Here is a 17,906-nt window from a genome sequence, read left to right as displayed (position 1 = left end):
GCCTTAAACTCCCCTTTAGTACATATAAGTCACCCCTAAGTAAGTAATAGGTAGGACATGTACTGTTAGGTTTAGGGGCGTGGCTAACCTGCCACGATGGCGGTCGGCTCTCGATAGTGCTCCGGAGGTGCCCGGGGTCTAAATCCTGCTGCTGGACTCTGATGGGATTTCAGTTCTGTAGAATAGTGAGGCGGAGTGAGGTGAGCGTCTCCTGAACCGGACTGGAGACCCGGGAGTTCCTGTTGTTTGTCACACGATGGTGGTCACTGAGTGCGGCCTGCCGCGGGCTTCCGCAACCATCAACCGGGCACTCGAGTGTCACAGGAAATGAGCTACGACCCGGCCTGCCCGACCGGAAGTGCCCGGGAAAGCCGCCCGAGAGGTACTCATTGCCGAGGTGGAGTCCTAAGATTGCCATCCCGCCCTGCGGTGGCACAACATCGGATCGGCTGACGGACAGTTCGAACCCAGAACGGACTGCGACGCGGCTGCACCTACTCCAGAGCCCGGCATTACCCCTGAGAACGGCGGTGTTTGCCCGAACGAGGATGATGCCTAGGATGCCGGACATGACGCGGGAAGTGGCGGTGAGATCTGGGGGGGGGGGGTTGTGAATTGCTGTCCCTTCGTTTAAGGACGCCTCTTTTCCCCCCTCCCTTGGGTGAGAGCGACGAGCCCAGCGCTGCTGGCCGGTTGTTTCTTGTGGGAGGATAGGCCCCGATCTGAGGAACTAGGCCCCAGGGTCTGGCGAGAGTGCACCTGAAGCACTTGGACGGCCCCGGTGCGGAAGAGCGGTGAGGGGTTCGACGATCCAGCGAGGAGCCAGGATTGGACCCTTTGAGGAACACCAATGTAACAAACTGACGTGGCATTCGGACATGTGACCCCGAAGAGGAGATGAAGGGCCCCCCCTCCCCCCGAGGGTAGCGGCGACAGTTGGGCTTTGGAAGATCAGACGAAGGCTGACGTAATTGCCCTTTGCGTCTACGCAGGAGTGGTACCTCGGAGACAACAGAGGCGTCGGAGGGCTGGGCGAGCTCGAGACGCTGGTAGCTGCTGCCCCGAAACCAGAACCGGGACCAGAGCGGAGCTAGCACCGGACCCTCTCCCCACTCCGGAACTCCAGAACAGAAGCGCAGGCTGTAGAGGGTCGAGGCAACGACAACTGCGGCGGCAGAGGACCCCCTCCCAACGGCAACAGAGGACAGCAGAGCACCGGGACCAGCGTGGGACAACGGAACACCCCCTCCCTCCTCCCGCAGCAGAAGGAATACTGCAGCGGCGTCGGAGGGCTGAAAGCGGCTTGTGACGCTGGGAGCTGCTGCCCCGAAACTGTAGCGGCTAGGACCAGAACCTGGACCAGAGCGGAGCTAGCGCCGGACCCTTCCCCCGCTCCGGAGCAGAAGCGGAGGCTGAAGAGGGTCGAGGCAACTACGACGACAACGGCAGCAGAGGACCCCCTCCCAACGGCAACAGAGGACAGCAGAGCACCGGGACCAGCGCGGGACAACGGAACACCCCCTCCCTCTGCAGCAGAAGGAATCCTACAGCCTACCGACAGCAGAGGACGTCGGTGACAGCCCGGACCAGCGAGGAACGAGGCGACAACTTCGGAACTCAACCCCCCCCCCCCCCCCCCTCTCGTCCCGCTCCGCAGCGGAGGACTCCTGGCGGTCTTGAGGGCTGTGAGGGGCTTGGGGAGACCTGCAGACCACGGGCGGCTGTGGATGCCCTCCCTCCCTCCTATAATTGCTGAAACAAGGGTGTCTCAACTTTCCCGCAGAGGACCCGCGAGAGCTACTTCACAGGGTTTGTGACAAAAAAGGTATTTTCTTGAACTCGCTTTTTATGATGGTAAAACCCTTTGTCCAAAATGGCGGGGTCTAGAAACTAAGGCAATAAATCACCTGTGCCTTCAGATGCCCACGAGGCTCCTGCAAGATAAGACTCCCTCACAGCAACTTAGAAACTGGGCTAGCTGAAAGCGAAACTGCCCTCCCTGCTCACAAAGCAACAACAATAAAAAGAGGACTACTGTCTCTTTCTCCCATATGGGGCGGCCATTTTTTGCCCAAGCTCTCTCTCGGGTGGCCATCTTGGACTAGTCATTGTAGCTGGGCTATCATTCATTCATTCACACTATCTGAACTTACACTAAGAACTCAACACCGGCTACCGCTTATTCGTGGGTTTACACCTAGGTGTATCTACCACTTCCCTGATAGAGTGTCTACCTTTTTTTGTGGCAACAATATATTCTTACTGCCTTGATAGAGTGGCTACCTTTTTTGTGGCAACACTATATTTTTACTTGTATTTTGTTCACTTTTGACAGAATGTCGGTCTCTTTTGCAGGATTATACCTCTATCTGTATTATAAACATTTCTGCAGTATTATACCTTTTTGTAACCGGCACTCTGTTCACTTTCCCATGTAACACAGAGACTGCTACCTCTTATATTTGGGGTCATACCTAAATGTTTCAACTACTACTTGTGATAGAGATAGACTATGTTTTGCTATATTATATTTGCATTTGTATCTTGTACACCTTGTAACCTGCACCCAGTTCACTTTCTCTTTGGGACGCACCGACTGCTACCTCATATACTACCTCATATACTTTGATTGCTACCTCATATACTTTGATTGCACACTAATGTCAATGCTACCTCCTATATCAATATTATATTTTTACCTGTATTTTGTTCACTTTTGTAACCTGCACCCAGTTCACTTTATCTTGGGTCGCACCGATTGCTACCTCATATATTTTGATTGCTCACTAAGATCACTAATGTCATCTTGATTCTGATTGCTACATCATATATTCAGTCTGCTCACCAGTGTCACTTTCGTTACTTGTAATTTGTTGTTTGCACTTGTATTTGGCTCCTGTATATCATTATTGTACACCCTCCTGCGCCTACCTTTACAGACATCCCAACATGGATCCCATCGGCAAACACACATATAAAATCAACTACCCATCATTACTCAACAAAAAAGCCGCTAAGCGCTTTAAACATAACTTCCTTAGGACCCACCCTGAAACCCCCTTTGTCGACACCTACTTCTCATCGGTGAATGGATCCATGAATATTGACATCATCTTCCACACCACACGAAGAGCCCAATAGAGAAAAGCGTTCCGCACCTTACTCACCGTCTCCTCTACCAGGAAATCCGCTCATGGCTTAACACTCTCCATCACACCATCTCAACTCTTCCCAGGCAGAACCACCATCACTATCTACAATAACGGGATTGTCCTAATTCAATCCTCAGACAGGAACCTGGAACTACTAGACAACCTGTTCCCCACCTTCAAACAGCACCTCTCCAATCCACGGACCCCCACTCATAGCACCCCCAGCCCTCTCAGCCCTGACCACACAGCCTTCAATCACAACCCGTCTAACAGAGGTCAGCCCCAAAACGACTCGCACCTCTCCTCTACCCCCAGCACCTTAGTCACTCACTCACCTACTGTACCTTCCCCACACTTCTCAATCACAGACATAGATCTCTCCCCCGTTACTCCCAGCACCTTAGTCACTCACCCACCTACTGTAGGTACCCCACACCTCTCAATCACAGACATAGACCTCTCCCCCATATACACCAGCCGCACACCATCACAGCAGAGGAACATCTCACACCTCTCCCCTCCCCCCTGCGCGGTAACCAGTCACCCACCCTATCATACTGCCCAATTCATACCACCCGTTCATATTTCCCAAATTCCCCCATGCACTTGCGAAGATCACCCCCCGCGTTCATTCCCTTTACCCCCACCCTCCTCACCCCCCACCACACGACCCCTGCGAACGTCGCAGATCCTTCTGTAATCAATCACCCATCCGCAGAACCCACCCCCACCGCCTTGAGCATATCTCCCACGTCCCGCGACATAACCAACCCTCACCCTTTCTCCCCCCCACTCTCACTCCCCACTACCCCACTCCATCGGCCAGACTCACGTAACGCACCACCTCTCTCAACCTAACCCCTTATCCTCTATCCCCTCCCATTCTTAGCCCCCACCATCCTATTGTCACTACTTCCTTCTCCAGCCTACACTCATCCCTCAACTCACTTGCTCCGCATTCCACAAGCGCCATCACCCACACTATCAACCTCCCCTTGTCCTCATCCTCGCCCCTGGCTCACAAACTCTCTCTTCCATCGAATGCTATCCCACCTACTAGGACCTCAGAGCCTTGCTCCATCGCGCGCACTTCCTGCCCCATTCGATCCAGTGCCAACCCCATTACCTTACTCAAACACGCACCCACTGCTCTCACCTCCAATTCCATCCCCAACCCAACTCTGGACATGATCATCTCCACCCTCCTACAAGTCAAAGAAGAGCTCCATACCATCAAAGAACTTCTTCTCACACACCCCAGGCACCCCCTACCCTACACTTCCCCGCCCAACAAGGACTCCACTCGCCCCTCAAACCATTCCACGCATCTCTCCCCGCGCTGGCCCTCTATCCCTGATCGCAAGGCCACCGGCCGTCCCCGTCGCACCCCAAACCCCCTCTCGGGCCGAGACTTACACAATCTACTCTGCTCATATGGCCCAGGTCCCACAAAACGCCCACCCACCACACACCTCCCCATACCCACGATTCCCACAAATCCCCTCAGGCCCCCCACACTGAGCAACAGAAGCTCTGTCCCCTGTAATCTCAAAAAAATCCCCCTCTCCTTAGAACATTCACCCACTCTCCTCACCCCTAGACTAAAGTGTATCCTGCTCAACTGCAGATCGGCCCGGAGACACTCCCCTGGCATCGCGGATCTCATCTTATCAAGGGACCTTGACCTAGCCATTCTGACTGAAACGTGGCTAACTGAAGCATCCACACCTATAATGGACATATTAGTCCCCCCGAACTATCTCATTATTAGACTCGACAGGAATGGCAAGACGGGTGGGGGAATCGCATGCATCTACAGGAGCAACCTCGCTATCACTGAAGGCCCCTCCCCCTCCCTCTCCTCCTGCGAACTCATCTCCCTTGATATTACTAGTGAGGGCAAACCTGTGTTCTCCCTTCATGTTATTTACCACCCACCCGGGGACAACTTCCCCTTCTCCCAACAACTAATGGACACGATATCCACCAACGCCGGTCGACAGCTCAATCAAATTTACCTGGGAGACTTCAACCTCCACTGGAACGACCAGAAAGACGCAGTGGTGAAGAGCCTTAAGAGTTTCCTCAACGCGCCTGACCTCATCCAAATCTGCAACGGTCAAACACATGAAAAAGGCTCTATCCTTGACCTTATCATCGCCAAAGAAGACTCTACCCAGCTGTTGGCAATCGAACCATGTGACTGGTCAGACCACCACATCATCACCTTCTTCATCAACGGAAAGGTCAAACTTAACCCAGCTCAACCTGCCAAAACCAAGATCTGGAAGAGGGACATGAAGAATCTCAACCCAAACTCCTTGCCTGCCCACACAGGCAGTCTCCTCCTTCCCCCGATGGGCGTCTCTGATGTGCACTCATTGACGGACCACTACCTAGACACCATGTCTGCCATAATCAATGAAGCCGCACCCCTGCAACTGAAGAGAGCAGCCACCAAGAACTCGAACCCATGGTACGATGGCAGACGTGCTATGCGCATGGCTGAGCGCTCGTGGAGATCTGACCCCTCAGCACTGCACCTTAGAGCGCTTAAGAGTAAGAGAAACGCTTACTTCAGAAAAATCAAACGCTCGAAATCAGTCTTCTTTAGCCAACAGCTGGATCAAGCTAAAAACTGACCTAAAAAACTGTTCGAGTTAGTCAAAACCCAAACCAAAACGCAACCTCCACAACCTAACAACTCAACAAAGGCTATTCCAAGTTGTGAAGACTTTTCTGCTTTCTTCAAGCAAAAGAACGACACTATAAGAAGTGATGTCCTCAAGGATGTAAGTCGATACTCCGGCTCCATATGCATAACTAACACTCAACCTAAAAACAACGCTTCATGGTCGTCCTTCGACACCTATTCTGAAGAATCAATTCACAAGCTGCTTGTCACCTTGAAACCCGCCAATCACCACACAGACCCCCTACCTGCCAATGCTGTTAAAGTCCTCACCCCCCTGCTCCTCCCACTCTGGACTAAAATCATCAACTGTTCCTTGCAACAAGGGCTCATCCCAGACTCCCTCAAGATTGGGCAAGTCACGCCTATGCTCAAGAAACCCACAGCTGACCCGACCGACCTAAACAACTATCGTCCTATCACCAATATCCCCACTCTGGCAAAACTGTTAGAAAAATGCGTACAACTCCAACTGACAAAACACATTGAGCAGTTTGAGCTCCTCAACTCTCACCAATCAGGATTCAGAGCAAAGCATAACACGGAAACGGCCATGACACACATAATTGATGACGCCCTCCAAATCCTTGATCACAATGAGTCTTGCCTCCTCATCCTTCTTGACCTCTCCTCAGCATTTGATACGGTCAAACAGGAGAAACTACTGGAGCTCCTAAACACCAGAATGGGCATATCCGGGACTGTTCTCAAATGGTTCACATCCTTTCTGCACAACCGGTCTCAGAAGTTCAAGATCAACAACGCTCTGTCCTCGCCTGTGCCAGTAACACTAGGCGTCCCACAAGGTTCCTCCCTATCCCCCACACTGTTCAACCTCGTCATGGAACCACTCACCACCTTGCTTCAATCTTCAAAGGTACACTTCCATATGTACGCCGATGACACTCAGCTCTACCTCAAGCTTCAATCCCCTGAAGACATCAAACTGTTGAATACCCAAGCTTGGCTGGCCGACAATCACCTCAAACTAAATGCTCTGAAAACTGAGTTCCTTCTGATCTCTCCTCCTACGAAAAAGGCCATCACCCAAACATGGCTCAATCATCTAACCGCACTCAATGTCCAGCCCACCATCGTGGACTCCGCGAAATCCCGTGGCATCACACTGGACTGCAATCTCGACATGCAGCAGCATATTAGCAAAGCAACTAAAGGAGCCAACTTCCAAATCAACACGCTGAGAAAACTCAAACCCTTTCTTCCACCCAAGGACTTCCAAACTGTTGTTCAAGCCTTAGTCATTCCTCGGATAGACTACGGTATTGCGGCTCTCAGCGGGCTCCCCCTTACAACAACGGCTCCCCTAAGAGCCTCCCTGAACGCGGCCGCGAGACTCATCACTGGCTCAAGAAAACACTCGCATATATCCCCTGACTTAAAAGCCCTAAACTGGCTGCCTATTGAAGCCAGAATTCAGCTGAAAATTGCCTGTATGACGCACTCGGCCATACACCACAAGTCACCCAACTACCTCACTCAAAAGCTGACCATTTCAGGAGGCTCAAGATCCAACAGAAGCACAAAAACCCTCCTCCTGAAACCACGGAGATTCCGGAAGGAAAAAACATACAAATGCTCCTTCTCAGTAATGGCGCCTAGGATCTGGAATACACTCCCGCCAGAAACTAGGCTTATCCCTTCCACTGTACTCTTCAAGAAAGAGGTGAAGGCCATCCTTCAGGCTAAATTCACCTGAATACTAATGATACTGGAACAATGACAGTACTTGGCTCCTACATTATCGGCCTTCTGATTGCTTACCTATGCGAGTCTCTTTTTTGACTGCTTTCGGATCTAAATCATCGCACGGATGCTATATTATTGGTTTCCAACTTGGCTATTGGGTTGTACACTATGACTTGAGTGCCTCACTAACTTGCAACGCACCCATTACTGACTACTACTCTGCTTTCACATTGTGTTTACTCACCCTCTGTGGTGCTATAATCTTACCCGATTAGACATTGTACTGCTTCCATATTATTGTTTCTTGATTGTTATTAGTCTGCATACTCTTGTGTGATTGCTACCCTATTTTGCAACTCACTGACTACTGAATTTTATATTGTTTCAAGAGTTTTGTTTACCCTAGCTACTGTTTCTGTAAAGTGCTCTGATATCTGCAAAGATCTTGTTCGCGCTATATAAAACCTTAAAAATAAATAAATAAATAAATAAATGCCCCTTTGTTAGACAAGGAATTCAAGCGAGATCCATTGGTGCAGCATTCTTGAGCCTAGTTGATTCCCGAGGGGAGTTTCTCTGATCGTTCTCCTGCGTATCTACATTCGCCCTGGGGACCCTGGAATTACGGGACTATCCTTCTTTGTCTGGAACACAGTGTCTATTACCAGGACATCTCCCCTTTCTTAGTGGGGCATTCTCGAGGCTGGTTGCAGGGTGAGAAGTGCCACGAGCTAGTGAGGGATTCCAGCATGGTCCGGAAAGGGGCCAAGGGTCTAGAACCTCCTGGTGGCCCGGAGATGACGCAGACTGAGACGGGGGCTGGAAAAGGACGACCGGGGACCATGGACGCCGGGGTGAACTATCAACAGATAAGTTGGACCTGATCTTAAAGGAAATAAGGGACTCCAGAACAGCGATGGAACAGCAGCTAGGGGCCTTAACTACCAATTTGTCCCTCCAGAAGGCCGACCATGGTAAGCTTGCAGACAAGGTTAAGGACCAAGGGCTTGTCCTTGCGGAGCTCACGCCGACAGTGGCGGACCACTCTTCCTCCATTCAACAGCTCCAGACGCAAGTGACTTCGTTGATAGACTGAGTGGAGGATGCAGAAGGAAGAAACTGACGCAACAACATATGGGTGATAGGCCTTCCGGAACGATGTGAAGGGAATCGTGCAGCGGATTTAATGGAGAGCTGGTTCCCAGACAATGTGGCTACTGAAGGTCTCTCTCCGTACTTCTGTGTGGAGAGGGTACAGGATCCCGTCCGGACAACCTCGGCCTGGCCGGCCACCCCGGCCGCTGATAGTACGAATTCTGAATTACAGGGATCGGGATTTCCTATTACAAAAAGCTTGTGAGAAACCGACCATTCTATTTGAAAACCACAAGATATCCCTGTATCCGGATTATACTGCTCTGGTCCAAAAGCAACGCTCGTCATTCCAACTCATGAAGAGAAGACTGCGGAAGGCCAGCCTGAAATATGCTTTTTTATTCCCAGCGCGCTTGAAGGTGATACACGCTCAAAAGACACACCTTTTTGAAAGCCCTTCAGATGTCGAGGAATGGCTAGATGTGATGGATCTGGAAGATGTCCTGGACCCTGCCCAAGGGCAGTCAGATCCGATGCCGGAGGACGACCTGAGCAGACTGCGAGAAGATCCCTTGGCTTCGGTGAAAGGAGCGTTCGACCTGGCCCATCATGACAACAACAGAAGAAAGACCAACTGGGGGGGCGCTGGCGGCGGTGGGAGCCTTCCGAGAGGACACAGACAAGATTGGCACGGACTCAGAGGACAGCACGGTACATTCTGATTCAGACCACAGTGTGGTGCTATTCCCCACCGTTACACCTAGAGCAGCTGATGACTTTATTGATAATTAGGAACATTGAAGACTCAGTTTGAATGGGACACGAGACGACAATAGCAGTGGTATCCTTTCTTTGTTATTAATCAAAAGGACTTACGTTCTTTAAGGTGATATTGGTATGATGCAATGTAAGCTGATTGTTTATGGGCGGGTGGCGGTAAATTATACACCTTGAACTGCTTTCCTAGGTGCTGTTAAGCGAAAGCCACCGAGTACAGATGCATGTTGGTTTCCTTTAGGGTCACTTAAATTCTCTAAGACCTCTACCCTGTTCCTTCGCTGTTGGACATTCTACATCATTGTACCCCGGGCAGACCTGCTGTCGAGCAGGTGGAGCTTGATTGGACTATTACATCAATGGTGCTACGGGATAACCACCCCCCCAATGGCATATGCACCATGTACTGGTTTGAAATGTTGATTGTTTTATTGTAGGGCCCAGCGCTGTTCAATGGCTGTGCCGAGTTTAGTTGGGTTTTAGAGTTAGTTCTGGGGAATAGGGACTCCTGGTCGCCAATGGAAATAGATGTCGCCATAGGGCAATGGTTGCTCTTACATGAGATAGAAGATACACATGGCTGAGATTAAGGGGAAGTACCAATTACTCACCTGGAATGTGCGAGGGCTCGGGGCTGTACAAAAACGTCATCGAATCCACTCATTCCTCCTTCGCAATCACACACAGATCGCCTTTATACAAGAGTCTCACCTCACTACTGCCGAATCACAGAAACTGAGGAGGAAATGGAGAGGGTCGATCTACTCCACATATTACTCAGACAGACGGCCAAGGCAGGTACATCTTAGTTAAAGGAACACTGGACAGGAGCTTGATAGTGTTGGGTAGTGTGTATGCGCCCAATTTTGATCAGGAACGTTTTTTGCTTAAGCTGGGCTCGGCGTTATTGGACTGGGCGGAGATACCTTGGGTGCTGGGAGGGGATTGGAATGCGGTCTTAAATTTGGACATGGACAGGCTGCTGGAGTTGCTAGATTGACTGACTTCTTTGCTTCCTGGGTTGAGGGTTGGAGGTTGTCCGATTTATGGCGGGAGCCATATCCCACACATAGGGAATACTCTTTCTATTCACCACTTCATAACCTGCACACTAGAATTGACTGGTTCCTATGTTTCAGATCATTGATCACTAAAGTGGAGAGATCAGAATATTTAGCAAAGACGTTTTGGGACCACAGGCCCTTGTCTCTTACACATCACTGGGGTAGACTACCGACTCCGGTTCCCACCTGGAGACTCAATCCTTCCCTTTTAGAAGATCCCCCATTTCGGGGAATTTTGTCTGATGCCCTTGCTGACTATTCCCGATTAAATTGGGTCTCTGCCTCCTCCAATCGTGTGGTCTGGGATGCTATGAAAGTTGTGATCAGGTGTGTAGCCATAGGACAAGTGGGGGGAGCCAGACGGGAGATTCATAAGAAGTTATGCGACGTGGAGGCTCGTTTAAAAACCCTAGAGCAAGCAGCAGGCGTGGATCCGGAAAGGAAGAAAGACCTACCATTAGGATACATTGACCACGCAGAGGTACTGGAAACACTGCGGACGATAGATTATAGAGAATACTTACATCAACAGCACACGGAAGCGGACAAGTCTGGAGCGCTTTTGGCAAGATTGGTGTGTGATCGGTCAGATCCACCAACTATTACTCAAATACGTGACCCGACCGGGGCCTTGGTTCGCACGCAAACGGAAGTAAATCATGCCTTTTATACCCACCTACGTGACCTCTTTGCATCCAGGGGCCTCGACGACCCTGTGCAAATAGCTGACTTTTTGAATGATCTTGTATTCCCAGTATTGTCGGAAGACACACAAAAGTTGCTGGAGGGCCCGATCACACAGCATGAGATACGTGTGGCAATAAAGAGTCTCAATCATATTAAAACACCCGGCTTAGACGGGTTACCTGTGGAATTTTATTCAAACTATGCAGATATCCTAGTACCTGTCCTTGAGAAGGTATATACAATAGCATTTGAGGAAGAGCAGCTACCCGATTCTACCAGGCAAGCACTGGTCCCCTCTATACTTAGGGATACTCTAGACATGGCCAATTACGACCTCTCTCATTACTTTTGACGGAGTACAAGATCCTCAGTAAAGCCTTAGCCTTGCGTGTTCAACCCCAATCGAAGACACTGATTCATCCGGATCAGTGCGGATTTCTCCCTGGGCGCAGTACCTCATCGAATACGCGTAGATTACATGCCCTTATGTCGGAGTCGCTTCCGGACCTTCCAAGGGCCGGCTGCATAGCGCTTGATTTGAAACAGGCATTCGACTCTTTGTCCTGGTCTTTCATGTTTACATCGCTGCAACGTTTCGGCTTTCCAGATGCCCTTTTGCGTTGGATACGTTTACTGTATACCAACCCTACGGCTCGGGCACGCACAGGCAGGTATATTTCGGACAGCTATACAGTGCATAGGGGCACTCGACAGGGGTGCCCCTTATCCCCGATTTTATTTGTTTTGGCACTAGAACCTCTTGCACTAGCGCTCAGAGGTGCCTTCGAACAGTCCGGTATTCTGGTGGGAGGAGTATACCATCTGATATCCATATACGCTGATGACATATTATTGTATTTCAGTGATTTAGAAGCGAGCCACGTGGCAATATACCGGGTCTTCCAGCAATTTGAGACATTATCGGGTCTGGCGATTAATCCGGACAAATCGTAGGATTCTTTTTTCAGGAAGGATTGCGCCCCTTCCATATCCCTTTTGGAACATATTTGATCCTGGTGGCCCCTGTGTCATTTAAATATTTGGGTATAAAAATATATAGACAGACTGAGGTTCAAATTGATGGGAACATCAAGAGGGCGATTGCGCAACTCCGTGGTAGCGTAGGATTCTGGACTTCACTGCCATTATCTGTAATGGCAAGAATCGCTCTCTCGAAAATGATGCTCCCTCGCCTCTTATATTATTTTGTGAACACACCTGTGATTCTCCCTCAACAGGTTTTTAGCTCCATTAACACTCTCCTGATTATATTGATATGGGGCACTGGGCAACAACGTATCAGTCTACGGAAACTTCAACTGGGTAGCTCGATGGGTGGGCTAGGAGTGCCGGATTTCAGGGGCTATTATTTCGCTAGTCAACTGCAATGGCTATCGTATTGGACAGCGGGTAAGAACCTGAACGAGATTGCCTTCACGAAGGAACGCTTCGATCAGGGAGACCTCCACTCTTTGTTGCTGCCAAAAACTCGGATCCCCCCACATTGCTCTTCCCTTTTACACACGGCTTTAACGTTGGAAGAAAGCAATAGTCTACACGTCCACGATACTCCCTTATGCGGCGAACATTCCATTGCTAGGTATTCCGACGCCGCAGGGTCGACTCACACGCAATGCGCTGCGGACTTGGGCGGACAACGGGGTAGAGGATATAGGGGCCTTTTTTGGAGATGACACACTATTGGATCATAACACCATCCTACAGATCACAGGATCCCCACCAAGATTGTATTTACTGATTGCCGCGGTCTCATATTATATTAAAAACACACGGGCACCTCAAAGAACAAAACCCACACAACACGAATTAGTTCACTTGTTGTAATATATGGGTGATGGGGCTCATTTGGTACATTGGCTTTACACCGAAATCAGGGAACATGCTGCACTACCACTTACAGCCCTTAGGGCGACCTGGACACAGGATCATAGCTGAGATATGTCTGATAAGACCTGGCAGTTGTTATTAGAGCACCCAAGAAGAGTCTCTCGTAACGCCAAATTCAGGTTTATCCAGACGATGGTGCTTCACAGAGCGTATCTAACGCCCACACGATTACATCGTATGTTCCCTGACTCCCCACATTGCTGCCCACGCTGCCACAGTGATGAAGCCAACTTTATTCACATGCTGTGGTCCTGTCCTCGATTAGCAGGTTATTGGGTAGAGATATGTCAGACGCTACATACGATCACTCAAATGACCATTCCGACCGTCGCCCTGTACTGTCTAGTAGGATTACGTAGGAGATCTAAGGCACTGAAGGTCAAAATTTAATTCTTAGACCTCGCCTTGGTTTTGATGATTAGCTGTATTACAATGAGGTGGAAATCCCCCAGAAGCCCCAGGAGTTCTAGATTGCAATCAGACCTACTGCAATGGAGTAAGGCGGAGGGAGCGGCTTTATGGAGATAGGAAGACATAGGAAACAACCCATAGCATTGGAGTGGGATGGGATGGTATTGCAGCTGGAGGGAATAGATTTAATTGCCTCTCGAGTGGATGATTCTCAATAGTCTGCTTAGAATAGTAGAAGACGGTCAAGGAACTGCCCCCTCTCTCTACAGAATGCTGCATGCATACTGTAGTTCTTTAGTAGCAGCTTATTGCCTGCTGGGAGATATGCCCTACGTATATTATTAGTTCCAGCCAGAAGCGACCAGGGGAGGGTGGGTTACGGGAGGGGGGACTGTTAGAAGTAAAGTTTTAGTAATTTAATAATGCATATACTTGTGGTTTGTAATACCCCATGTGTGTGATGTATAAGAGAATGATTATCATTGGAAGAATAGTGGAAATTTCTTAGATTTCCATGCACTTGAAAATGTAGCTTGATGAAGAAGCTGAGACACATGAGACGTGACGGAAGAGGGTAAAGGTATGTTGGGAGAAAACAGAAAACTGACTGGGATATTGCAACGACTTAAGAAGTATGTATATTGTATTATGCAGTCACCAATAAAAGTTTTTTTTTTTCAAATGTACTGTTAGGTTTAGCATGTCCTGGAAGGCTAAATTCATTTGTCACTACTGTGAGGCTTACCCCTCTCTAGGTTAGCCATGGGAATTTGCTTATACCTGTTTAAGTGGTAATTCCTGATCAGAGAGAAGTAGCGTTTTCCTGTTTAATATCTTTGGATTGGTAACGATAAATCCTTCCTACTGGATTTAACCTTACTGATTTAGAAATGACAGTTTTAGAAAGTGGACATTGCTCTGCACTTACTGCTCTACATTCCTGACAGACTGTCTCCAATCTATGTTTGGGCTAGGTGACAGTTACCTTTGTTCATTCCCTCTAAACAGCCACAACACAGGAAAGTCAACTGCATCTGCATTCATCTGCATGCTGATGGGTCTTCAAAGACAGGGAGGAATGAGCGGGACACTTCGATAGGTAGTTTCCTGTCCATGCTGATTAACCCCCACCAATACCCTGGCAGACAGGACTGGGTTAAAAGGGATCATTGTATACTTCAGAGGACTCCTTTGAAGTCCTCCCCCCCACATCAAATGTATTTTTTTTTCATATAAGTATTGGGTCCCTGACACCATTTAATGAGACACTTTGGACCTGTAACCAGACATCGCTGGCCTTATATCTACACGATGCCAGAAGGTCTTCTGTGCTTCCAGGAGGGACTGGTATTCTGCTGACAGCTCTGAAGTGTTGGCCTCCTGCTTGTGAGGCTGCAGTAGGGACTGCCACTTTGCCACCTGCCTTGCTGTGCTGGCATAGTGGCTGCTACCTCTGCGCTATGCTGAACTAAAGCGTTCTCCTAGAGCTTGTTGGCTTGCCTCCTTTTCTTGAAGTCTCAGGGCCATCATAGACTTCGCTTTCCCCCTCACCTCCGTTGGACTCTGCCATCATGAGTCCAGTAGCTACATTTTTAGCCAAGCAGACTGTGACTGATCACCAGCATGTGCTGTGGTCTATCAAGCACTTGGTCGGGAGAAAGATCGGGTGCCTTTTTGCTCCACTGGGATTCTGTGTGTGCCTGGTTTCAGTGGATGATGCCACAGCGCCGAGAGAAGCTGGCGTGCCGCTACCAAAGCGGCACCACAAGTGCACCTGACTCAGTGCCGCCGGGACCTGAGACCGCTGTGCCGTGGAGTCTTTTTGTGGTGTATTCATTATGTTAATCTGTGTGAGTGTCAAACATACTTTACACATTGCCTCTTTTGATAAGCCTGTCTGCTCTGCACTAGGCTGCCAGTGGGTGAGCACAGGTTATCGCAGTTTGTACCTAGCTTACCCCGTGTAGAGTGGTGGGTTCTGCTTCGCTTGGGTGTATACCTTAGCCAACCAGAAACCCAAATTCTAACATCAGATATATTTCCAGAGCTATAAAGGTTACAAAAATGAAGTCTCTGCTTTAGCCAAGCAAATGATACAGAGTAATAAAATTAATAATAATATTGGAGAAATGCAACTGTATCTGAGAGGCCTTACAGCTGCATTGGTGGCAAGATTATGTAAAACAGAAATGTCCATACAGGTATCATTTAAACATATGTTTGAGTGCTTTGCACATGATAGTGAGTATCTCATACCAGGACATCCAATGTTACTACAGGAAATGATTCCAAAATATTCATGTGACCAAAATTGTTTAACTGGGCACACAACTGTAGCATTCTCTGCCGCTGAATGTAATGAACTCTGAAGAGAGGGTAGGGTATAGGTGGTAGGCATTTTCACCAGTTCTTGAGTAGAGGGAACAACCTTGACGTTGATAAATAAATATATTAATATTTAATATGTTGATCAAGTAACATGAGAGGCACGAAATTAACTGTCTACACTTGGTCAGCTTTTTTTCATCGACGATCTGAGTACTCAGATTGTTGCATTTTTTAATGCAATCTTGAACATTGGATACTAGAAGATTATATAAAAACATTTGTGGAAGCTGTTATTTCTATTTTAACTGAGACAAGTTGTACAATGGTAGCCTTCAAAGGATTTATTTTTTTTGGCAATGAGCGTTAACATACTCATTCAAGTGAACCTCTTCGTATAGATCAGTGAGTGAGTCTGCGACCTATCAAAAAAGTAAAATTAGAAGCACTTGAAGGAAGGTCAATGTTATATTAAGGGCATTATGGATACCGTAGGGTGCTACAGAAAAGGACACATGAGTTTGCTCAATTGCAACAAATGGTCGGAGAAATTGGCTTGTTGTTAGGGGAGAAGCAGAGCAACGAAATGATAAAATACAACTTTGTCTTTGGCCCCCAATTTTTCCCACAAGACCTGCTTGAAGAAGTATATTTTTTTATGTTTAATATACCTTATTCTTTCAAAAAGCCATGTCTCTTGGGAATTCTTTCAACTTCCCCATAAGTCTAACTGGTTTTGACCTTAATGTCAAAGCGTTCGACATGCCATAGAAAGTATTATAACAATATTTATGTATCTCTCTTTCCACCGCAGCAGCAGCACCGCGGCTCCTTCCGGATCAGAATCTATGAGAGAGAGGACTTCCGAGGCCAGATGATGGAGTTCACTGAGGATTGTCCTCATGTGAAGGAAGAGTTCAACTACCATGACATCAACTCTTGCAACGTGCTGGAGGGCCACTGGGTCTTCTATGAGCAGCCAAACTACAGAGGGCGACAGTACTACCTGAAGACCGGGGAGTATAGGCGCTTTACTGACTGGAATGCCATGAGTGCTAGGGTCGGCTCTTTTAGGCGCATTGCTGACTTTTATTAAACTGTTGACTTTCTCATGCCCTAAAATATATATTTATTAAATCAATAAATTAATATTCCTTCAAAAAGCAATTTCGCATGTGGAGTACATTTCTCAGTGTGCTTGTGGTGTCTGCTTTAGGTCTCACCTGTCTGTGCAGTGGTGTGGTCTTTGAGGTATGTGCCTGATATAAATGCAACATGATGTGTCCAGATGTAATAATTTGTCCAACATCTGTCCGATATGTCTTGGAGGAGTCCACTGCAGCCTCCCCCACACAAAACAAAGCTTTGGAAGACAAACAGTTGCAGAGGAATACATAACTGCAGTTGACTTAATCATAAGACCGAAGTGGTGCAGCGCTGCACACTGGATCCATAACTAAGGTGTGGTGAGTCTGGGTAGAGGTGGAGTGTAGTGACATGTGAGCATGGAGCCTCATGGCAGAGAGAGAGAGCAGCCCTCACCTGAATCACTCCTTTCAAGTGGGATCCGTCAATCCGACTATGCCAGAGGATGTTTGAGGCTTGAAACCAATGGAGAAGACACGTTTTCTCACATCACAAACTTCTTTTAATCTTCCTGTGTTTTCGTGGTTCCTGTTTTCTTTTCAGGTGTTTCCATCCTCTTTACCACAGAGTGTAAGTGAGGCGCTTGTTAGTTTAATGCGACGAGATGGCAGAGTTTGTAAAATGGCTTCGTTACAAATGCATTCTACAAAGGTGGTGAGACTCATAGTTACAAGGTATGAGTGCAATTATTCATCAGAAACACCTATCATCAGACATCCTAGCAACGGATTTTGACAAAGCCCCATCAAATTTTAAGGAGTCTGTCGATGGGTACATAAAGGCTAATTTTAAACTATTCGATGCCACACTTTCTGCAATTTCTGATTAGCCTCTGGGACAAAGAGTAGAGAATAGAACCAGAATGCTGTTTCTTGAAAGTTTGAAAGATTTTAATTTATCTGCCTCTGGATTTTGCACCACTCACACCATAGTGAACACACT

General features: G+C 48.3%; 1 protein-coding gene across 2 annotated transcripts in view; it reads left to right on the top strand.

The window, feature by feature from the left end:
• Positions 1 to 16,985, top strand: part of LOC147730521 (gamma-crystallin B-like) — a 62,723-nt gene extending 45,738 nt beyond the window's left edge. Inside the window, exon 3 of one of the 2 annotated variants that reach the window (XM_086958568.1) lies at positions 16,636 to 16,985. In XM_086958568.1, the coding sequence (XP_086814694.1) occupies positions 16,636 to 16,914 (279 nt within the window). In that variant the 3' untranslated portion in view covers positions 16,915 to 16,985. Of the gene's footprint in view, positions 1 to 16,632 lie in introns of both variants that reach the window. The other variant, XM_086958567.1, reaches the window with a different exon arrangement.
• Positions 16,986 to 17,906: the final 921 nt, after the last annotated feature.

This window comes from Lissotriton vulgaris, chromosome 2_1 (genome assembly GCF_964263255.1).
Source record: "Lissotriton vulgaris chromosome 2_1, aLisVul1.2, whole genome shotgun sequence".
In the NCBI taxonomy this organism is placed as follows: Eukaryota; Metazoa; Chordata; class Amphibia; order Caudata; family Salamandridae; genus Lissotriton; species Lissotriton vulgaris.
This window is presented reverse-complemented; position numbering and strand designations above follow the sequence as displayed.